General features: G+C 41.6%; 1 protein-coding gene across 1 annotated transcript in view; it reads left to right on the plus strand.

Moving 5' to 3' along the window:
* Window positions 1-18: 18 nt before the first annotated feature.
* The window catches only part of MMUT (methylmalonyl-CoA mutase), a 38,934-nt gene continuing 21,203 nt past the window's right edge, over window positions 19-17,749 (plus strand). The window contains exons 1-7 of the mRNA XM_065587506.1: window positions 19-370; window positions 2,262-2,629; window positions 4,092-4,249; window positions 8,238-8,409; window positions 11,345-11,593; window positions 13,456-13,567; window positions 16,741-16,856. Coding sequence (XP_065443578.1) covers window positions 19-370; window positions 2,262-2,629; window positions 4,092-4,249; window positions 8,238-8,409; window positions 11,345-11,593; window positions 13,456-13,567; window positions 16,741-16,856 — 1,527 coding nt within the window. The remainder of the gene's footprint in view (window positions 371-2,261; window positions 2,630-4,091; window positions 4,250-8,237; window positions 8,410-11,344; window positions 11,594-13,455; window positions 13,568-16,740; window positions 16,857-17,749) is intronic.

Below are 17,749 nucleotides of genomic sequence, written 5' to 3' on the forward strand. Positions count from 1 at the left end.
TGACCCACACAGGAAGCCATGTTGAGGGCCAAGGGTGGGCTTCTGCGCCTCTGGCCACACCACTCCAAGATCATGTGCTGCTCCCTGCACCGGCAACCTCTGCATCCAGAGTGGGCTGCTATGGCTAAAAAGCAGCTGAAGGGCAAGAATCCAGAGGAATTGATATGGCACACCCCAGAAGGAATTGCCATCAAGCCTTTGTACTCCAGAAGGGACACAGAAGGTGTTCCTGAGGAGCTGCCAGGAGTGAAACCTTTCACTCGGGGACCCTATCCCACTATGTATACTTATAGGCCATGGACTATCCGCCAATATGCCGGTTTCAGTACAGTGGAGGAGAGCAACAAGTTCTACAAGGACAACATCAAGGGTAAAGCTAACATTTACCTTTCTATCTCCGCCTGCATAAAGGCAGCAACCTGGATGCATTCCAGGTTCAGCCTAGCAAGGATAGTGCAGATATCATGGAACAATTTAGTCTTGTGACATAGCCCTATAGGGGACAAATTTGCTGTAGAAAACCTGCTAGTTTTTTTGTCAGTTTTAGTTAAACTTTTAATACTCATTCATCCTGGCACTCTAGATTTAAATATTATACGGTGCATTTTAAATATAATTACATTAGGGATGTAAATACCGTTTTAAAAGTTAACTGTTTAAATTATTAATATTTCATTTAAATGGTTAACGGATCCAGCCAGTGGGGCTGGGGCCGATCCAGCCAGCCGGCCCGGGGGCTAACGGTTTAGACTGGTTAACCGGTAAGACTAATGCCGGTTAACCTTTTACATCCCTAATTTACATGTTAGGAATACCTGATGGCTTAGTTCGGAGCATAGTAGGCAAGCCAATTTCCCAGAGATGACATTTTCAGGTTTTTGAGAGCAGGTTTTCCAATATTTCTTCAAAGTGTTAAATTTCCTAACAAATCTTTTCTATACAATGAAATAATATACTGTTATAACAGTCTGTATGTCAGAAGTAATTCAGCCACTGCTGAAATGAGCTACCTGGGCTCATTCCACCCCATCTGTTTTTTTGCCAGTAATACAACCCAAATTTTTTTTGAGGGGATGGGCAGTATAATTTTACCAGTCAAAACAATAGTGAAAGTCCCATTAACTAAAAAGTTCCAAATACAGAGTATTTATGTTTCACAAATTGTTCTTCAGAAAGGCTTTTTTGTATAAATGTCCTCAAACCATAGTTTTATCACAGAGCAAGAATGCTACAAATATATTTTTATACAAGTATTTAAGTGAGAGTCTGACCTAGTCGTTGGCAAATGAATTTGCAGTCAGGGTTTTTGGTATTCCTGGTTCTGCCATTGGCTTGCTGTGTGACCTTGTCATGTCACAAGTTTTCTTCACTCTGTGGGTATATTAATGCTTAACCACCTAACCAGAATGTTTAATCTTGCTAAATTATTTGGAAACACTCAGTGAAAAGCTCTGTATAATTGCACTGCATGGTGGTGGAGTGATGATACTCTCAAACTAGCAACAATCCCCAAATTATTAGATGTTTCTGCAAACATGATCAGCAGTGAAAGAAGTTTACATCAAATTTCTATCATTATATTTCAGAGATGACATTCCCATGAGATGAATTGGGGGCAGTTCATATCTCTCTGAGAACTTAATGTTGAATCTCCTACACAAAGTTCAAATACAGGAGGAAAAGGAATCCTCCTCCAAACGTAGTGCTTTGACATGGAGCAGTTATATGCCCACTTCACTGCCCCAGTACAGTTCATGGGTTTTAGTACGGTAGCAGCTGGTATGTGGAGAAGGTAAGATTCTGGATCCAAATGGCAGTTTATATACTGGCTGCTCCATGATACTGCCTGTGTAACACCATTAAATTCCCCATTCATAAATTCTACGGTCGGAAGAGACCACTGCGATCATCTAGTCTGACCTCCTACATAACACATATGACACGGTGCACCACTACAGAGCTTGTTTCTGCTCCCCAGTGGAACCATGGCAGCTCCAGGCCTTTAATTCCCTACTTGGTGCCAGCATTTGACCCTAAAAGCTATTTTTTCATTCTCTGACCACAGACTCAGAGCTGCATTGAAAACAAAATTATCTTTACTACAGTAAGAGTTAGAAACTTTTGAATGAAAGTTTAAATTCCACAGAAATTAATAGACCTCCAGAGAAGTTTGAAGATAGCCTGTGACACCACAAATTGGATCAGTTGAGACCCTGACTACGTAAAATAACCTGTTTTACTGTTTGTTTTCATGAACCTAGCTGGCCAGCAAGGATTGTCAGTTGCCTTTGATCTGGCAACCCACCGTGGCTATGATTCAGACAATCCACGAGTCCGTGGTGATGTTGGAATGGCTGGAGTTGCCATTGATACGGTGGAAGACACCAAGATCCTTTTTGATGGAATTCCTTTAGAAAAAATGTCAGTTTCCATGACAATGAATGGTGCAGTAATTCCTATCTTGGCCACATTCATCGTAACTGGGGAAGAACAAGGGGTGCCTCAAGCCAAGCTTACTGGGACAATCCAGAATGATATACTCAAAGAGTTCATGGTCCGAAATACATACATTTTCCCTCCAGAACCATCGATGAGGATCATTGCTGACATCTTCCAGTATACATCAAAGGTATTCTTTATTTTAATTCACTTCTATTATATTATTTATGCAGTGCTCAAATGTGCACAAGACACTTTACAGAACAAAGAGAAAGATGCCATGGCAGCTAGTAACAAACAATGCAGGATGGGAAGTACAAGGATTACAATAATAAGATCATATATCAATGGGGTATATACATATTGATCATTTGGGGAAAATTTAGATATTAATCACTATCTGTAAACAGCAAGGAAGAAGTGGGATTTAGGAAGGATGTGCATGGTGCACAGGAGACAGCTTGACAAATAGGGATTGGGAGGCTGTTTTGTGCGTAGAGGTCAGTATGGAAGAAGACAAAGGTAGGAGACAAGGGAAGGCTGGGCCAGAGTGGTGCAGAGTCTTGAATACAAGGAGAAGTTTGATTTTTGAAATGCAGGACAAGGGGGAGCCAGTGGAGGGATTGAAAGAGAGTGGTTTTAATGATGGCTGAGGAAGACTGTTTTGGCTGTATCATTTTATATAGATTTAAGGGGGGCAGTGTGACCATCAAGGAGACCAGAGGATGAGGTTTTAGTAATCGTGGTGAGAGATCATTAAAGCTCAAACACTAATTAGCTGTTGGGGCAGAAAAGTAGAAACAAACTGGCTACATTAAGGAGGAAAAGCAGCAGAATATGAAGGTGATGAGTAGCGTATAAATGTCTAAGTAGAAGATATGGCCAGAAACAAGTTTACTTTTGAAACGTAATTTACAATGAATAGGGTTGTCTTTAAGCATTATGGGCTAGATTTATAAAAGGACTTAGGCACCAACCTGCCACTACAGCTACCTAAATCCCAGAATCAGTCCCTGCTGGGATTCACAAAGGCCCTGCTCAGCTGTTCCTGAGCCCTGTAGGCACTTAAACTTGTGAAGAACCTTAGTTTTGCAGTGAATGTTCCCTAGGTGCCTGTTTCTGTTTCTGCCGATGCTGTTCCATGCGGTCAGCTGGACTTGTAATCCCCAGAGCGATCATGAAGTAGGAGAACAAAGGCATTCCTCAACCTATTTTGCCTTAGGGGCCTGATCCACTAAGTGTGCTCAGAACTCCCTTACCAGATCAGGCCCCTACAGACAAGCTTACATAAAATGGCGACAGGGTGAAGGGGAGTAGGACCTCCCTCATAATTTTTAGCTCAGTCATTAGGTTACTCACCTGGGATGTGGCAGACCCCTGGTTCAAGTCCCCCCTCCACCTGAGTGGGAAAAGGAATTTGAACAGGATCTGCTGCCTTTCTGGTGAGTGCCTAGCCAAATGTTGAAGCTGTTCCACTGTGGATCATAATGAAAGAATGGTAGGGCCGAAGAGAGAGCAGGAATGGGAATGAATGTAGTATGGTGGTTAGAGCACTCAGCATCATTGTGCCTAAGATTCTTTGCGAATCTAGCCCTAATAGCACAATTACATGATTCTGCTCTCCCTGCATTATTGCTTTTTTGTTTACACAGCACATGCCAAAATTTAATTCCATTTCAATCAGCGGTTACCATATGCAGGAGGCAGGAGCTGATGCCATATTGGAATTAGCTTATACTATAGCTGATGGATTGGAGTACTGCAGAACTGGAATCCAAGCTGGCCTTACCATTGATGAATTCGCACCAAGGTAAGTAAAACAAGCTCACAAGTACTTACCTGACTTTTGGAAAATGAATAGAAACTCTAGGTTTTAATTTCACGTTTGGACTCTGACATTTAAAACTGTGCTAGTAACGAAGGTAATATCCATATTACAAGCTGACTTTTTAACTAGCATAAGATTGCAGTGGCAAGGAGTGAGATCTAGTACGACAGACACTTAGGTTTAATCAACAGGTATGGCAGCCCTCTGGTGTCTTTTCATATTGTAGTTTTATTTATGCCTCCTTATATTCAATCAACAAAACACTGTTTAAAATGTTCTTAAAAATTCTATTAATATCACAAGAGAATTCACATACCTAGGCATGCCTTCAGTTATCAGTTTTCTTTAGTAGTAATAATTTGTATTGGATCCAAGGATTTTGTTCGAATCATAGAATATCAGGGTTGGAAGGGACCTCAGGAGGTCATCTAGTCCAACCCCCTGCTCAAAGCAGGACCAATTCCCAACTAAATCATCCCAGCCAGGGCTTTGTCAAACCAGGTCTTAAAAACCTCTAAGGAAGGAGATTCCACCACCTCCCTAGGTAACCCATTCCAGTGCTTCACCACCCTCCTAGTGAAAAAGTTTTTCCTAATATCCAACCTAAACCTCCCCCACTGCCACTTGAGACCATTACTCCTTGTTCTGTCATCTGGTACCACTGAGAACAGTCTAGATCCATACCCTTTGGAGCCTCCTTTCAGGTAGTTGAAAGCAGCTATCACATCCCCCCTCATTCTTCTTTTCTGCAGACTAAACAATCCCAGTTCCCTCAGCCTCTCCTCATAAGTCATGTGCTCCAGCCCCCTAATCATTTTTGTTGCCCTCCACTGGACTCTTTCCAATTTTTCCACATCCTTCTTGTAGTGTGGGGCCCAAAACTGGACACAGTACTCCAGATGAGGCCTCACCAATGTCGAATAGATGGGAATGATCATGTCCCTCGATCTGCTGGCAATGCCCCTACTTATACAGCCCAAAATGCCGTTAGCCTTCTTGGCAACAAGGGCACACTGTTGATTGATATCCAGCTTCTCATCCACTGTAACCCCAGGTCCTTTTCTGCAGAACTGCTGCCTAGGCACTCGGTCCCTAGTCTGTAACAGTGAATGGGATTCTTCCGTCCTAAGTGCAGGATTCTGCACTTGTCCTTGTTGAACCTCATCAGGTTTCTTTTGGCCCAATCCTCTAATATGTCTAGGTCCCTCTGTATCCGATCCCTACCCTCCAGCGTATCTACCACTCCTCCCAGTTTAGTGTCATCTGCAAACTTGTTGAGAGTGCAGTCCACGCCATCCTCCAGATCATTAATGAAGATATTGAACAAAACTGGCCCCTGGACCGACCCTTGGGGCACTCCTAGATGCTGTCAGACTGACATCAGAATCACAAGTCCTGATCATAACTGCAAATTATGAAAAGTTACAAATAGAGATGGCACCGTAGACCAACCAGTCTATGCCCTGACAGGTATCCAATATTAAATTAATGTAACACTTTAGGTTAATCAAAAGGCCCAGAAGTAGTATATTCAATGTGTGCTTGTAACTTCCATTAATTCTAATGGGAGTTAAACTCTCACTGAATTGGGGAATAGACTCTTAAACCTTTGGATAGGAGACCCTGCATGCTGAATGAACTCAAAGATCAGGTCTTACAACATTTCAGCTCACTGTATCTTTTGTGTGAAGTAACTTCTCCAGTCCTCACATTTATATATTTAGACAGGTTTTCATTTTGTGTGAAAGTTGCCATATTGGTGTCTCGTGAAAATTAAGACCTTCATCCACTGACAGACACGGCAACTATGTAAACTTCCCTTCGTTGCCCTGTCAGAGTGCCTCAAACCTGATTCAAAGAGAGCACTTTTAGGATCAAAAGGGTAACTGTCTTTGTGCCAGTTGCATCCTTGACACTTGTGAAACTTTCATGACAATGCATTGTATTTAAAGACTTTTAATTTCTTTTCTCTAAAAATCCTTACAAGCATTAAGTCTATGTGCTACATTGTGAAGTAGGTGATTACTGTTTATCTTGTTACACATGGGGAAACTGAGGCAGAGAGCAGTTGTGATTTTCTGAAGGTGACATGAGTAAGTGATAGAGAAATGAATTGAACCCTGCAGAGTGAATTCCTAGTCCCCTGCCTTAGCCACCAGACTGTAAGGGTAATTTATGGCATAGAGATTTGTCTAGTAGGCACCTGCACTGAGTCCACCATTTCATTTTACACAGGCTATCCATTGGAAACAACTTCTGCTCTATAGATGGAGGTGGATTAGATTCTTCAACATATTGTATAATTAAAAAGCTTTGTATCCCATTACCAATCCGTGAGTCAGCCAGGCCCCATTTCATCCAGTTTACTTTGGGGTAATTCAGTCTGTGTACCATGGAGTCTGCTGGAAGAATTATTGATGATGATATTGATAGGTCTACTAGAAACTTGGTGAAACGATTATCATCAATGGGACACGGTAATGCTGGGGTACAAAATATGTAGGAGTGACATAGTAGGTTGTGCTGTTGGGGGAGTGGCACTATATGTGAGAGAGAGGAGAGTCAAATATAGCAAAAATCTTAAATGAAACAAACTATACCTTAGAATCTCTGTGGAAAGAAATTCCATGCTTGAATAATAATATAGCAGTAGGAGTATATTACCGACCAATTGACTAGGATGGTGATAGTGACTGTGAAATGCTCAAGGGGATTAGGCTACAAAAACAGAAAACTCAGTAATAGTGGGGAATTTCAACTATCATCATATTGACTGGGAACTTGTCCCCTCCGGACAGGATGCAGAGAGAAAATTTCTGGACACCATAAATGACTGCTTCTTGGAGCAGCTACTCTTGGAACCTACAAGGGGAGAGGCAATTCTTGATTTAGTCATAAGTGGTGCATATGATCTGGTCCAAAAGGCGAATATAACTGAATTGCTTGGTAATAGCAAACATAATGTAATTAAATTTAACAACCTCGTGGGGACGGAAATACCAAAGAAACCACCACAATAACTTCAAAAAGGGGAACTACACACAAATGAGGAAGCTTGTTAAGTGGAATTAAATGGAATAGTCCCAAGAGTGAAATGCCTGCAAACTGCATGTAAATTGTTTTAAAACACCATAATAGAGGCTCAAATTAAATGTATGCCCCAAATAAAAAAACAGACCCAAAAAAAAAATGCCACCATGGCTAAATAGAGTAAAAGAGGTGATTAGAGCTAAAGACATCCTTTAAAAATTGGAAGTCAGATCCTATTGAGGAAATTAGAAAGAAGCATAAACTCTGCCAAGCCAAATGTAAAAGTATAATCAGGTAGACCAAAAAAGAATTTGAAGAGCAACTGTCAAAAGTCTCAAAAACTAATAGCAAAGCAGTTTTTAAATACACCTCTACCTCGACATAACGCTGTCCTTAGGAGCCAAAAAATCTTACCGCGTTATAGGTGAAATCACATTATATCGAACTTGCTTTGATCCACCGACGTGTGCAGCGCCCCCCCCCCCCCCGAGCATTGCTTTACCGTGTTATATCAGTATTCGTGTTATACCGGGACGCGTTATATTGGAGTAGAGGTGTACATCAGAAGCTTTGCAAGCTTGCCAAATAATCAGTGGGGCTACTGGACGATTGGGGTGCTAAAGGAGTGCTTAAGGAAGACAAGGCCATTATGAAAGAGCTAACGGAATATTTTTCATCGGTCTTCACTGCAGAGGATGCGAGGGTGATTCCCACACCTGATCCATTCTTTTTAAGTGATAAATCTGAGCAACTGTCCCAAATGGAGGTGTCAATAGAAGAGATTTTGGAACAAATTGATAAATTAAACAGTAATAAGTCTCTAGGACCAGATGGTGGTCCTAGAGACTGCTGTTCTTCCTTGATATAATGGAGAATTCTGGGAACTATATTGCTCATTATCCTGTACAATTAAAGTCCTGGACATGTGCTCTTATTGCAGACTGTCTTTCTTCTGGGGAATTGGTATGAACTTCTACATGGAAATAGCTAAGCTAAGAGCTGGGCGACGGCTTTGGGCTCAATTAATAGAGAAAATGTTTCAGCCCAAGGACCCCAAATCTCTTCTTCTAAGAGCTCATTGTCAGACCTCAGGATGGTCCCTTACTGAGCAGGTTGGATTTTGAATTTTAAATTATTTTCTACAAATGTGATCTTAGGAGTAAATCTGTTCTACTGATTCATGCATACTAATATAGTAAAAGCTTTTTTATTCAGCATGTTGGGGAAATAGGGGGTGCCAGTAAGTGAAAAATGTCAGTTAACTAAGAGGGAGGGAGTTTGGGTGTGGGAGGAGGTGTGGGGTGCTGGATCCAGAGGGTGCTCACCTCAGGCGGCTCCCCAGAAACGGTGACATGTCCCTGCTGTTCCTAGTCAGAAGCACTGCAGGCAGCTGTGCCTGCTGCCTCCACCCACAGTTGCCGCCCTCACAGTTCCCATTGGCTGCAGTTCTCGGCCAGTGGGAGTTGCGGAGCCAGCGCTCGGGGCAGGGCAGGGGCAGGGCACAGAGCTGTCTAGCCATGCCTCTGCCTAGGAACAGCAGGGACAGGCCGCCACTTGGGGGAGCTACCTGAGGTGAGTGCCCCCCCCCCCAGGTCCGGCATCCCGCACCCTCTCCTGTACCCTAACCCCCTCCCACACCCAAGCTCCCTCCGAGTCCACGCCCCATCCCCGCACCCACTCCCGCACTCTGAACCCCTCGTGGCCATTCCTCCACCTAGGAGCAGCAGAGATGTGCTGCTTCCAGGGAGCCACACGGAGCCAGATAGGGGGCCTGCCAGCCCCACACCAACCGGACTATAAACTGAACTTTCTATGAAGATTAGAAATGCCGGTTTATAGAGCTTTCCGGTTGGTACAGGTCTGGATAACACAGCTTTTACTGTATGCCTACCTGTCTGATGCTTTATTGAGACAAGCAGATTAGCAGATCTAATAGCTTTGTGGCTATATGATTTCCTCATTTACATGCTGCCCAGGATGCCTTTGTGACTACGTTAAGAGATCAGAATAAAACATTTCTCATTTAAAAATCTGGATTTCTTTCATCTGGAAATGTTTTGCATCTGACATAATCATATCCATACTTTGCATATCAGAAATTTAAGGGTCAGTCTCAACAAAATATGCTGATTCAGCTAGTATGGTGGAGACACCTCAAATAAATTCAGAACTTAAATCAACTCCAGTTACAGGTTAAACTAGCGACAACTGCATACGATGGTGACTGATGTACCCTACTGGTTAGATAGAATAGAAGCTATTGTTTGAACATTGGCCAAGTGTTACTAGAATGCAGATTAACAAACTCTTCCCACAGCCTGTTCTGCCCAGTAATGTCCATGTTTGTGAATGGGCAGAATATAAGGGCTTTGTCTTAACAAAACTTGCACCGGTATATACTAGATTGGTTTTTAAACCTATATAGTTAAACCTGTTCCCAGTTGCCTTGAGCTAAACCAAAATAAGTAATTCATGCACTTTTTGCACTGGTTTAACTATATAAATTTTTTTTAACTACTTAAACTTTCTTGTATGAATGAGCCTGAAGAGAAGTTCAGCTGCCCAGAATATGGCCATGTATGTTTCACATTTGTTATGTAAGAGAAATGTACAGACTTCCTCCTGGGACAGATAATGTGTGAAAGAAGTGCCCTAATGAGCAAATAAATTAATCCTAATTTCACCCCTAACGTGTACTTTTTTTTTTCTGGGCTTTCCTGTTTGCTTTCCATCTTGGCATCTTCCCTTAATTGTTTGTTTAGTCTTTTCAGTCTCATGTGCTAAAGAGAGGAAAATCCTTCTGTACAAAATTGGAATTCATTTTTTGTAGTTTTGTCTAAATCTAATCACTCTACCAGACCCTCAGATAACCTCAGTATGTGTATTATCTGTGGAGAAGTAGAACCTCAGTATGTGTATTATCTGTGCCTGATTTTTAAATGAGTTCTATATGTGGAGCTTGATAAACTATGAACTGAAAAATGTTATTTTTATTAATTCTATAGTATTTATATAATGTTAATTTTTATTTGCATTCATCGTACTAATATGAGCATTCTATGGCAACTAATTCAACACAATCTTTTCAAAATCCTGTTGCTGGCACTTTTCTAAATGAAAAAGTAACCTAGCCTTTTTTGTGATATGCATAAATGTATTCTCCATCTAAATTATTGCTCTAAACAAACTGAAAAAGTGATATTTAGATTAAAAACTTTCAACAGGTTCAAGAGCAGTCAAAGAAAACAATAAGGGGTAGTGTGTAGAGCAAAGAACTGGGGTGGAGGGGGTTGGAATTCCTTAGATTCTTTTTCCAACTCTTGGTGTATGACCTTGGACAAATCATTTATTTTTCTGTAAAATAAGTATAATAGAGAGGCTTTATTAACTGACTTAAAGCATCCGGGGGTCGCCGTATTAGTCTGTATCTACAAAAACAACAAGGAGTCCGATGGCACCTTAAAGACTAACAGATTTATTTGGGCATAAGCTTTCGTGGGTAAAAACCTCACTTGAAGAAGTGAGGTTTTTACCCACGAAAGCTTATGCCCAAATAAATCTGTTAGTCTTTAAGGTGCCACCAGACTCCTTGTTGTTTTTGACTTAAAGCAGTGGCTTTTTTTAGGCCCTCTGATAAAAGCTGCTATATAAGTGCAAACAGTGAATCCACCTAGAAATGTGAAATCAGAAACAGGTTTGTCATACAAATGATCAGACATAATGAGATGCCACGAGGGATTAGAAGGATTTTTTTATTTACTTGGTCAGTTAAATGGCCGATACCTTTATAATTTGGCTATGTTTGTTTGTGGCTCCTCATCTTCATCTTTCAGTAAAAGGTTCCTTATATGCATCAACTTGGTTGCATTCATATTACTGCTCTTTTCTTTTTCTAACTTGGCTGGTTTTTGTATGATATAAATTTTTATGATCCAATTATACCAAAAACCTAACACTTTTTTTCAATGCATTTGTTTGAGGATGAAATAACCATCTCAGTTACATGGCAGCCACTTCATGCTTCAGAGATTTCCTTTTGCTTTTTAGGATCCCTACAACAATGTTATCCGTACTGCAGTAGAAGCAATGGCAGCAGTGTTTGGAGGTACTCAGTCTTTACATACAAATTCATTTGATGAAGCCTTGGGTTTGCCTACAGTGAAAAGTGCTCGCATTGCTCGGAATACCCAGATTATTATACAGGAGGAGTCTGGCATTCCTAAAGTGGCAGATCCATGGGGGGGTTCCTACTTGATGGAATCCCTTACCGACGATGTCTGTGAGGCCGCTTTAAAGGTCAGTTGTGCTGTGGGGTTTTTTAATTACAGGAGCACTGATTGTTTTAAGAAATGCCTTTTAAGTAGCTATTTGGTATGAGAGTAGATTCTTCAAAGGGATGTGTATTGCATTTATTTTTAAGTTCCCTACCATTAAAGTCCAAATCCAGCAAAGCACGTTACACATGAGTATAGCTTTAAACATGAGTAGTCCCATTGAAGTCAATAGGACTACTCACTGTCTAAAGTTACAGATGTATTTAAGTGGTTTCATAGAATCATATGACTGTAAGGGACTTCGAAAGATCATGTAGTCCAATCCCCTGCACTCATGGTGGGGCTACGTATTATCTAGGTCATTCCTGACAGGTGTTTGTCTAACCTGCTCTTAAAAATCTCCAATGATGGTGATTCCACAACCTGCCTAGGCAATTTATTCCAGTGATTAACCACCCTGACAGGAAGTTTTTCCTGATGTCCAACCTAAACCTCCCTTGCTGCAATTTAAGCCCATTGCTTCTTGTCCTATCCTCAGAGGTTAAGTAGAACAATTCTTCTCCCTCCTCCTTGTAACAATCTTTTATGTACTTGAAAACTGCTATCTCGTCCCCTCTTAGACTTCTCTTTTCCAGACTAAACAAACCCAATTTTTTCAATCTTCCCTCATGGGTCATGTTTTCTAGACCTTTAATCATTTTTGTCAGTCTTCTCTGGACTTTCTCTAATTTGTCCACATCTTTCCTGGAATGTGGTGCCCAGAACTGGACAGAATACTCCAGTTGAGGCCTAATCAGCATGGAGTAGAGCAGAAGAATTACTTCTCGTGTCTTGCTTATCACATGCCTGCTAATACAGGATTTTGCTAGGTTAAGGCCTAGGAGAATACAGTACATATTTGGAATTAAACACATTCTAAAGGAAAATATTTCCACGCTGGACAAATGAACCAGACCTGTTAAGTCTGGAGACTTCTGATTCTTGGTGCCCTCTAATAGGATCCTGGTTGGGTGCTTACATCTCCCAGGGAAACTCAATTGGAAATGGAGGTGAGATGGTCCACCCATGTGCACACCTAAGCTTCTACAATCTCAACTAAGATGCTGCAGTCTATAGATTACAGCAATCTACCTGAGACTGTAAGGATTAGAACTGTTTGTGGTTACAGCATCTCTTCCCCTCCGCACACACTTCCTGCCAAAAGACCTCGGGGGGGTGTTGTGGAAGAGCATCTTAAACACCCTGTGTGTAACAGGTGGGAGGTTTACGGAGTGGCTGTGGGGAGAGGAGCCGCAGGGCACAGCCAGCAGCAATAGCAGAGCAGGACTTGAAGATAACGTGATACAGATAACCATCATCCTAGCATGGACATGAGTTGCTTTACTTGCATAAGTAATTCTACTGATGTCATTGGGACTACTTACCTGAATAAAGTTACATTTATAACCATTTGCAAGTTTGAGGCTTTAGGCCTTAATTCTGCAACTGTCTCCACATGAGTGGATCATGGGACTCTGTACAGAGCCCCATTAAAGTCAGTGTGACTCTGCATGGGTCCAGATGGCTGCCCAAGAGGAGTTAGTTGCCGGATGTGGGACTCAGATTGTATACTGTGCAAGCGCGGAGGTGAAGGAGCAGGAAACCTGTTTCTTATTGGCTTTGTAAAAGACCATGCATCAATACACTGTTTTTTCTTTCTGTGTGTAAAGTAAGAAAGCTAAATTATGCAAATATAGGTAGATAGAAAATAGGTTTTTAATGTAAAGCATGAGACTTTTAGGTAATTGTTCTAATAAGGATTTAGATTATACTGATTGTAAAAAGTGGGTTTCATGAACCTTGCTACTAACCATTCTCTTAATTTGTTCTTGTTATCTTTCTTAGCTTATTAATGAGATTGAAGAAATGGGTGGAATGGCCAAAGCTGTAGCTGAGGGAATTCCCAAACTCCGGATTGAAGAATGTGCTGCCCGAAGACAAGCCAGGATTGATTCTGGTAAGGGCAGGAAGTGGGGGAGAGAGAGAACTTAACTTTGGAGGTACACTGTTTTAAAATGTTATGTTTTTATTTGGAGATCTGAGCTTTAAACAGGGTTTTAATTAATTTTCACTTCTTAGACTGGCATAAAGGAATTAAATTAATAAAATGAGAATTTTTGGGTTAAATATCAGTGAAAACTTCCTGAGAAGGGTCTATTAGTCTGTGAAATAGTCTCCCACAGCAAGCCAAATTACTTGACATATTTAAAACTAGGTTAGACAAAACTTTAGACTACATGGTGAAGGAATATCCTACAATGATTAGCAATGAACTTGCCTGAGTTCTGTAATAGTGTATCTTCAAAGCATAGCTATTGATGTAAAAATATAACCACCAGCAGATGTCATTAATGAATGTGTGGCAAAATTTCTGTCTGAGCCGTAAGCAACTTTTGTTCTCTTATAATAATGACCAAGCTCCCATTGACTTGGATTGGAGAAGATCCAGCCCTTTGGTGTATGTCTAACCTCTTAATCTCATTTCAAATATATAAAAAAAAGAAAAGGTACAGAAACCACCAAATAAAGGAGCTTTATTATATGATCTCTTTTATTTGGAAAATACATTTAAAGGAGCTCTTTAGAGTTACTTCAGAGTAGTAAGGACCACAAACAGGGGTTCTGTGTCTTTATTTTTTTTTTTCCCCTCCCAAGGTGAATTTATTTTTTAAATGGTGGTTATATTCCTTTAGTTAATGTGAGGCAGTTAATGTTAGTAGACTTTGGAAACACAACCTGTTATAAAACTCTAGTCAGCTAAAAATAGAACGTTTAATTTAATGTTCTTATAGAATGTTTGGTCATACATTGTAGTTTTTGAGGAAACTGAGAGTTAAAGGTTATGCATATTATTGTCAAGGACTAGGACTCTGATTTAGAGATGAAAGTTTCCACACCCATCATACTTAGCCATCCAGTCCCCCCATCCTTTTTTCCAATTTTGAAAAATCATGTGTGTCTATGTACTAAAATTGATCAAAGTCTTCATAAGTGAACAACTTTTGCAGGCAAAATCTAGCATCCTTCCATAGAGATTTTTAAGGTCAGTCTGGACAAAGCCCTGGCTGGGATGATTTAGTTGGGGATTGGTCCTGCTTTGAGCAGGGGATTGGACTAGATGACCTCCTGAGGTCCCTTCCAACCCTGATATTCTATGATTCTATGATCTTATGGACCCCCAGAAAGTGTTCACATGCACTGTGGGCTACAATTTGAGAATTTCTACTCAGTAGTAATTTAAGATGTATATAGAACAGGGGTGGCCAAAATGGCTCGAAAGCCACATGTGGCTCTTTTACCATTAAAGTGTGGCTCGCATAGCTCCTCCTCCCCCCCTCCCCCATTCCACCTACCAGACTGGAGCGGGGGGAGGGGGGTGCCTCAGCTCTCGAACTTCTGAAGACTGTCCTATGCGGCTCAGAGGGTCAGTAAGTTTGACCACCCCTGATATAGAAGTTGGCAACATCATGCGAAGGATGTGGTGAACTTGTGACCTTGCATTGCCACACATTTCTTGCGAATACTAATCTGAATTAATAGAATCATAGAAATGTAGTTCTGGAAGGGACCTCAAGAGGTCATCTAGTGCATTTCCCCATACTGAGGCAGGTTTAAATAGACTAAGACCATCTCCAACAGACAAATGTTTGTCTAACCCTGCGGTGGGCAAACATCCACATCGGGGAATAGAAATTGTATGGCGGGCCATGAATGCTTAAAAAATTGGGGTTGGGGTGGGGCTGGGGATGAGGAGTTTGGGGTGTAGGAGGGTGCTCTGGGCTGGGACCGAGGGGTTCGTAGGGCGGGAGGGGGATCAGGGCTGGAGCATGGGTGCGGGAAGGGGTGCAGGTTCCGGCTAGTGGTGCGGGCTCTGGGGTGGGGCTGGGGATGAGAGGTTTGGGGTGCAGGAGGGAAGCAGTGGCATGTCCCTTTTCTGGTTCCTATGCGGAGGCGTGGCCAGGCAGCTCTGCTCGCTGCCCCATCTGCAGGCACCGCCCCTACAGCTCCCATTGGCGCATGTAGGAGCGGGGCGGAGCAGAGTGTGGTGCAGTCCCCAACCCTGCACCTCTGCTGGAGCACCAGAACGGGGCAGGTCCCAACCCTGCGCCCTGGCAGGAGCGGCAGAGTGGGGCCAAACCGCGTGATGCAGCCCTGACCCAGCACCCTGGGCAGAGCGCCAGAACAGGGCCGAGCTGTGTGGTGCGGCCCCGACCCAGTGCCCTGGCCGGAGTGCCAGAGCGGGGCCGAGCTGCCTGGTGCGGCCCCGGCTGGAGCACCAGAGCGGGGTGCAGCTCGCAGGCTGGCTTAAAACTGCTCGCGGGCCGTAGTTTGCCCACCCCTGATCTGATCTGTTCTTAAACACCTCCAGTATCTCCACAAACCCAGCTAAACTGCTCAGTGCTTAAGTGTCCTTTATAGTTGGAAAGATTTTCCTAATAGCTAAATCCTAAATCTTGCTGCAAACTAAGATTACTTCTTGTCCTACCTCAATGGACTTGGAGAAAAATTGATTACCATTCTCTTTACAACAACCTTTACCTCTGAAGACTGTTACCAGGTTCCCCTTCAATCTTCTCTTTTTTTAGACTAAACATGCCCAGTTCTTTCAAACTTTCCTCCTCATTTTTTGCTCTCCATTTTGTTGTTGGACTCTCTCCAATTTGTTCTCACCTTTTTTAAATTGTGGTGCTCAAAACTGGACCCTGTACTCCAGCTAGGGCCTCACCAGTGTTAAGTAGAGTGGAACAGTTACCTCCCATGTCTTACATATGATCCCCTGTCATTAAAAATAGTTAGTAAAGTAAGTAGATATGATTCTGACTGCACGTAGATTTAAGGAGAAAGAACATACCATTTTTACATGTCACTTTTCAGCATAAAAACCACAAAGTCAAATATTCTTAGATTTGATCATATCTTCATAATAAAATCTGACAAGTGTAAACTTAAATCCTTTCTTGAGAGAGAAGTTTTAAATGCTTTGGATGGTAGGACTGCCTAAAAAACATAGTATTGCATTTAAAACATCAATCACTTACCTAGCTATATAAAATACTGTAACCTTTCCAAAAGCGCTGCAGTTTTGAATATATAGTCTAAATTCTTGATCTTTGTGTGGGAAATCAACAGGTTCTGAAGTAATTGTTGGAGTAAACAAGTACCAGTTAGAAAAAGAAGAGACTGTTGAAGTTTTGGCTATTGATAACAGTTCAGTCCGAACCAAGCAGATTGAGAAGCTTGAAAAGGTAGGCGGTACTTTTTTGAAAATGCAAATTCTTGTGTATGTTAAGTAGTTCTGCATGAAATTTTCTTCATGAGTTTTCTATTTGCCAAAAAAAAAATGATTTTAAGAGCGCCAAAACTGTTCTTGAATTCAGCAATTTAGAGACACACTGTCTGTAGCACTTCAGTTTCTCCTCTGAGGCGGATTCCTGAAATCTAGATTCTTTGCATTTTGCTTATCGTTATTCTCCTCATGTAGTTAGATTAAACAAAAATTAAACTGCATTTAAATTAAACCATGGCTCTTTCCAATAAGAAGGAAACAATGTACAGTAATGGATTTTTGAGCCTTTTACCATTGGATGCTTGGGTTCAAATTCTCCCTCAGACACAGAAAAATGAGTTTGGTCTGATCATGATCTCTGCTGGATATTCGTCAAGATGACAAAAGAAAAAATTCAGTTTGGTATAATTAGTGGTCTCTGCACCAAGGAGTAGATGTTTTGCAGGCCTCTAGTGAAGTGCATTGAGGCTGAATTGTGGGAAAACCTATAAATAGTGCAGGCAGGTTATGTTTGTCCAGATCCATTACACTGCTCTACAGCCAAAATGCTTCTGAAATAAATGTAGTCAACCTTTACTAATTCTGGGTCACTGAGACCGAAAATGATGCTTAAAATTGTTGATTGGCTCTAGTTTTCAAGATATGCTATTGGGTCAGTATATACGACCCTTGACTTGGGAATGGCAGAGGATAAGTGAGTTATAAAGGGAAGGGATCTCAATTTAAACCAGAAATGACTAAAATACATCTTTGACTGGATCTATAAATAAATCTATGACTGGGTTTGGACAGTACTTGCTTTTTAGGCAAAACAATGAATGATGCAATCTGAAGCTGGTATTGCATCATACA

The sequence above is a fragment of the Chrysemys picta genome, chromosome 3 (genome assembly GCF_011386835.1).
Source record: "Chrysemys picta bellii isolate R12L10 chromosome 3, ASM1138683v2, whole genome shotgun sequence".
Classification (NCBI taxonomy): domain Eukaryota; kingdom Metazoa; phylum Chordata; order Testudines; family Emydidae; genus Chrysemys; species Chrysemys picta.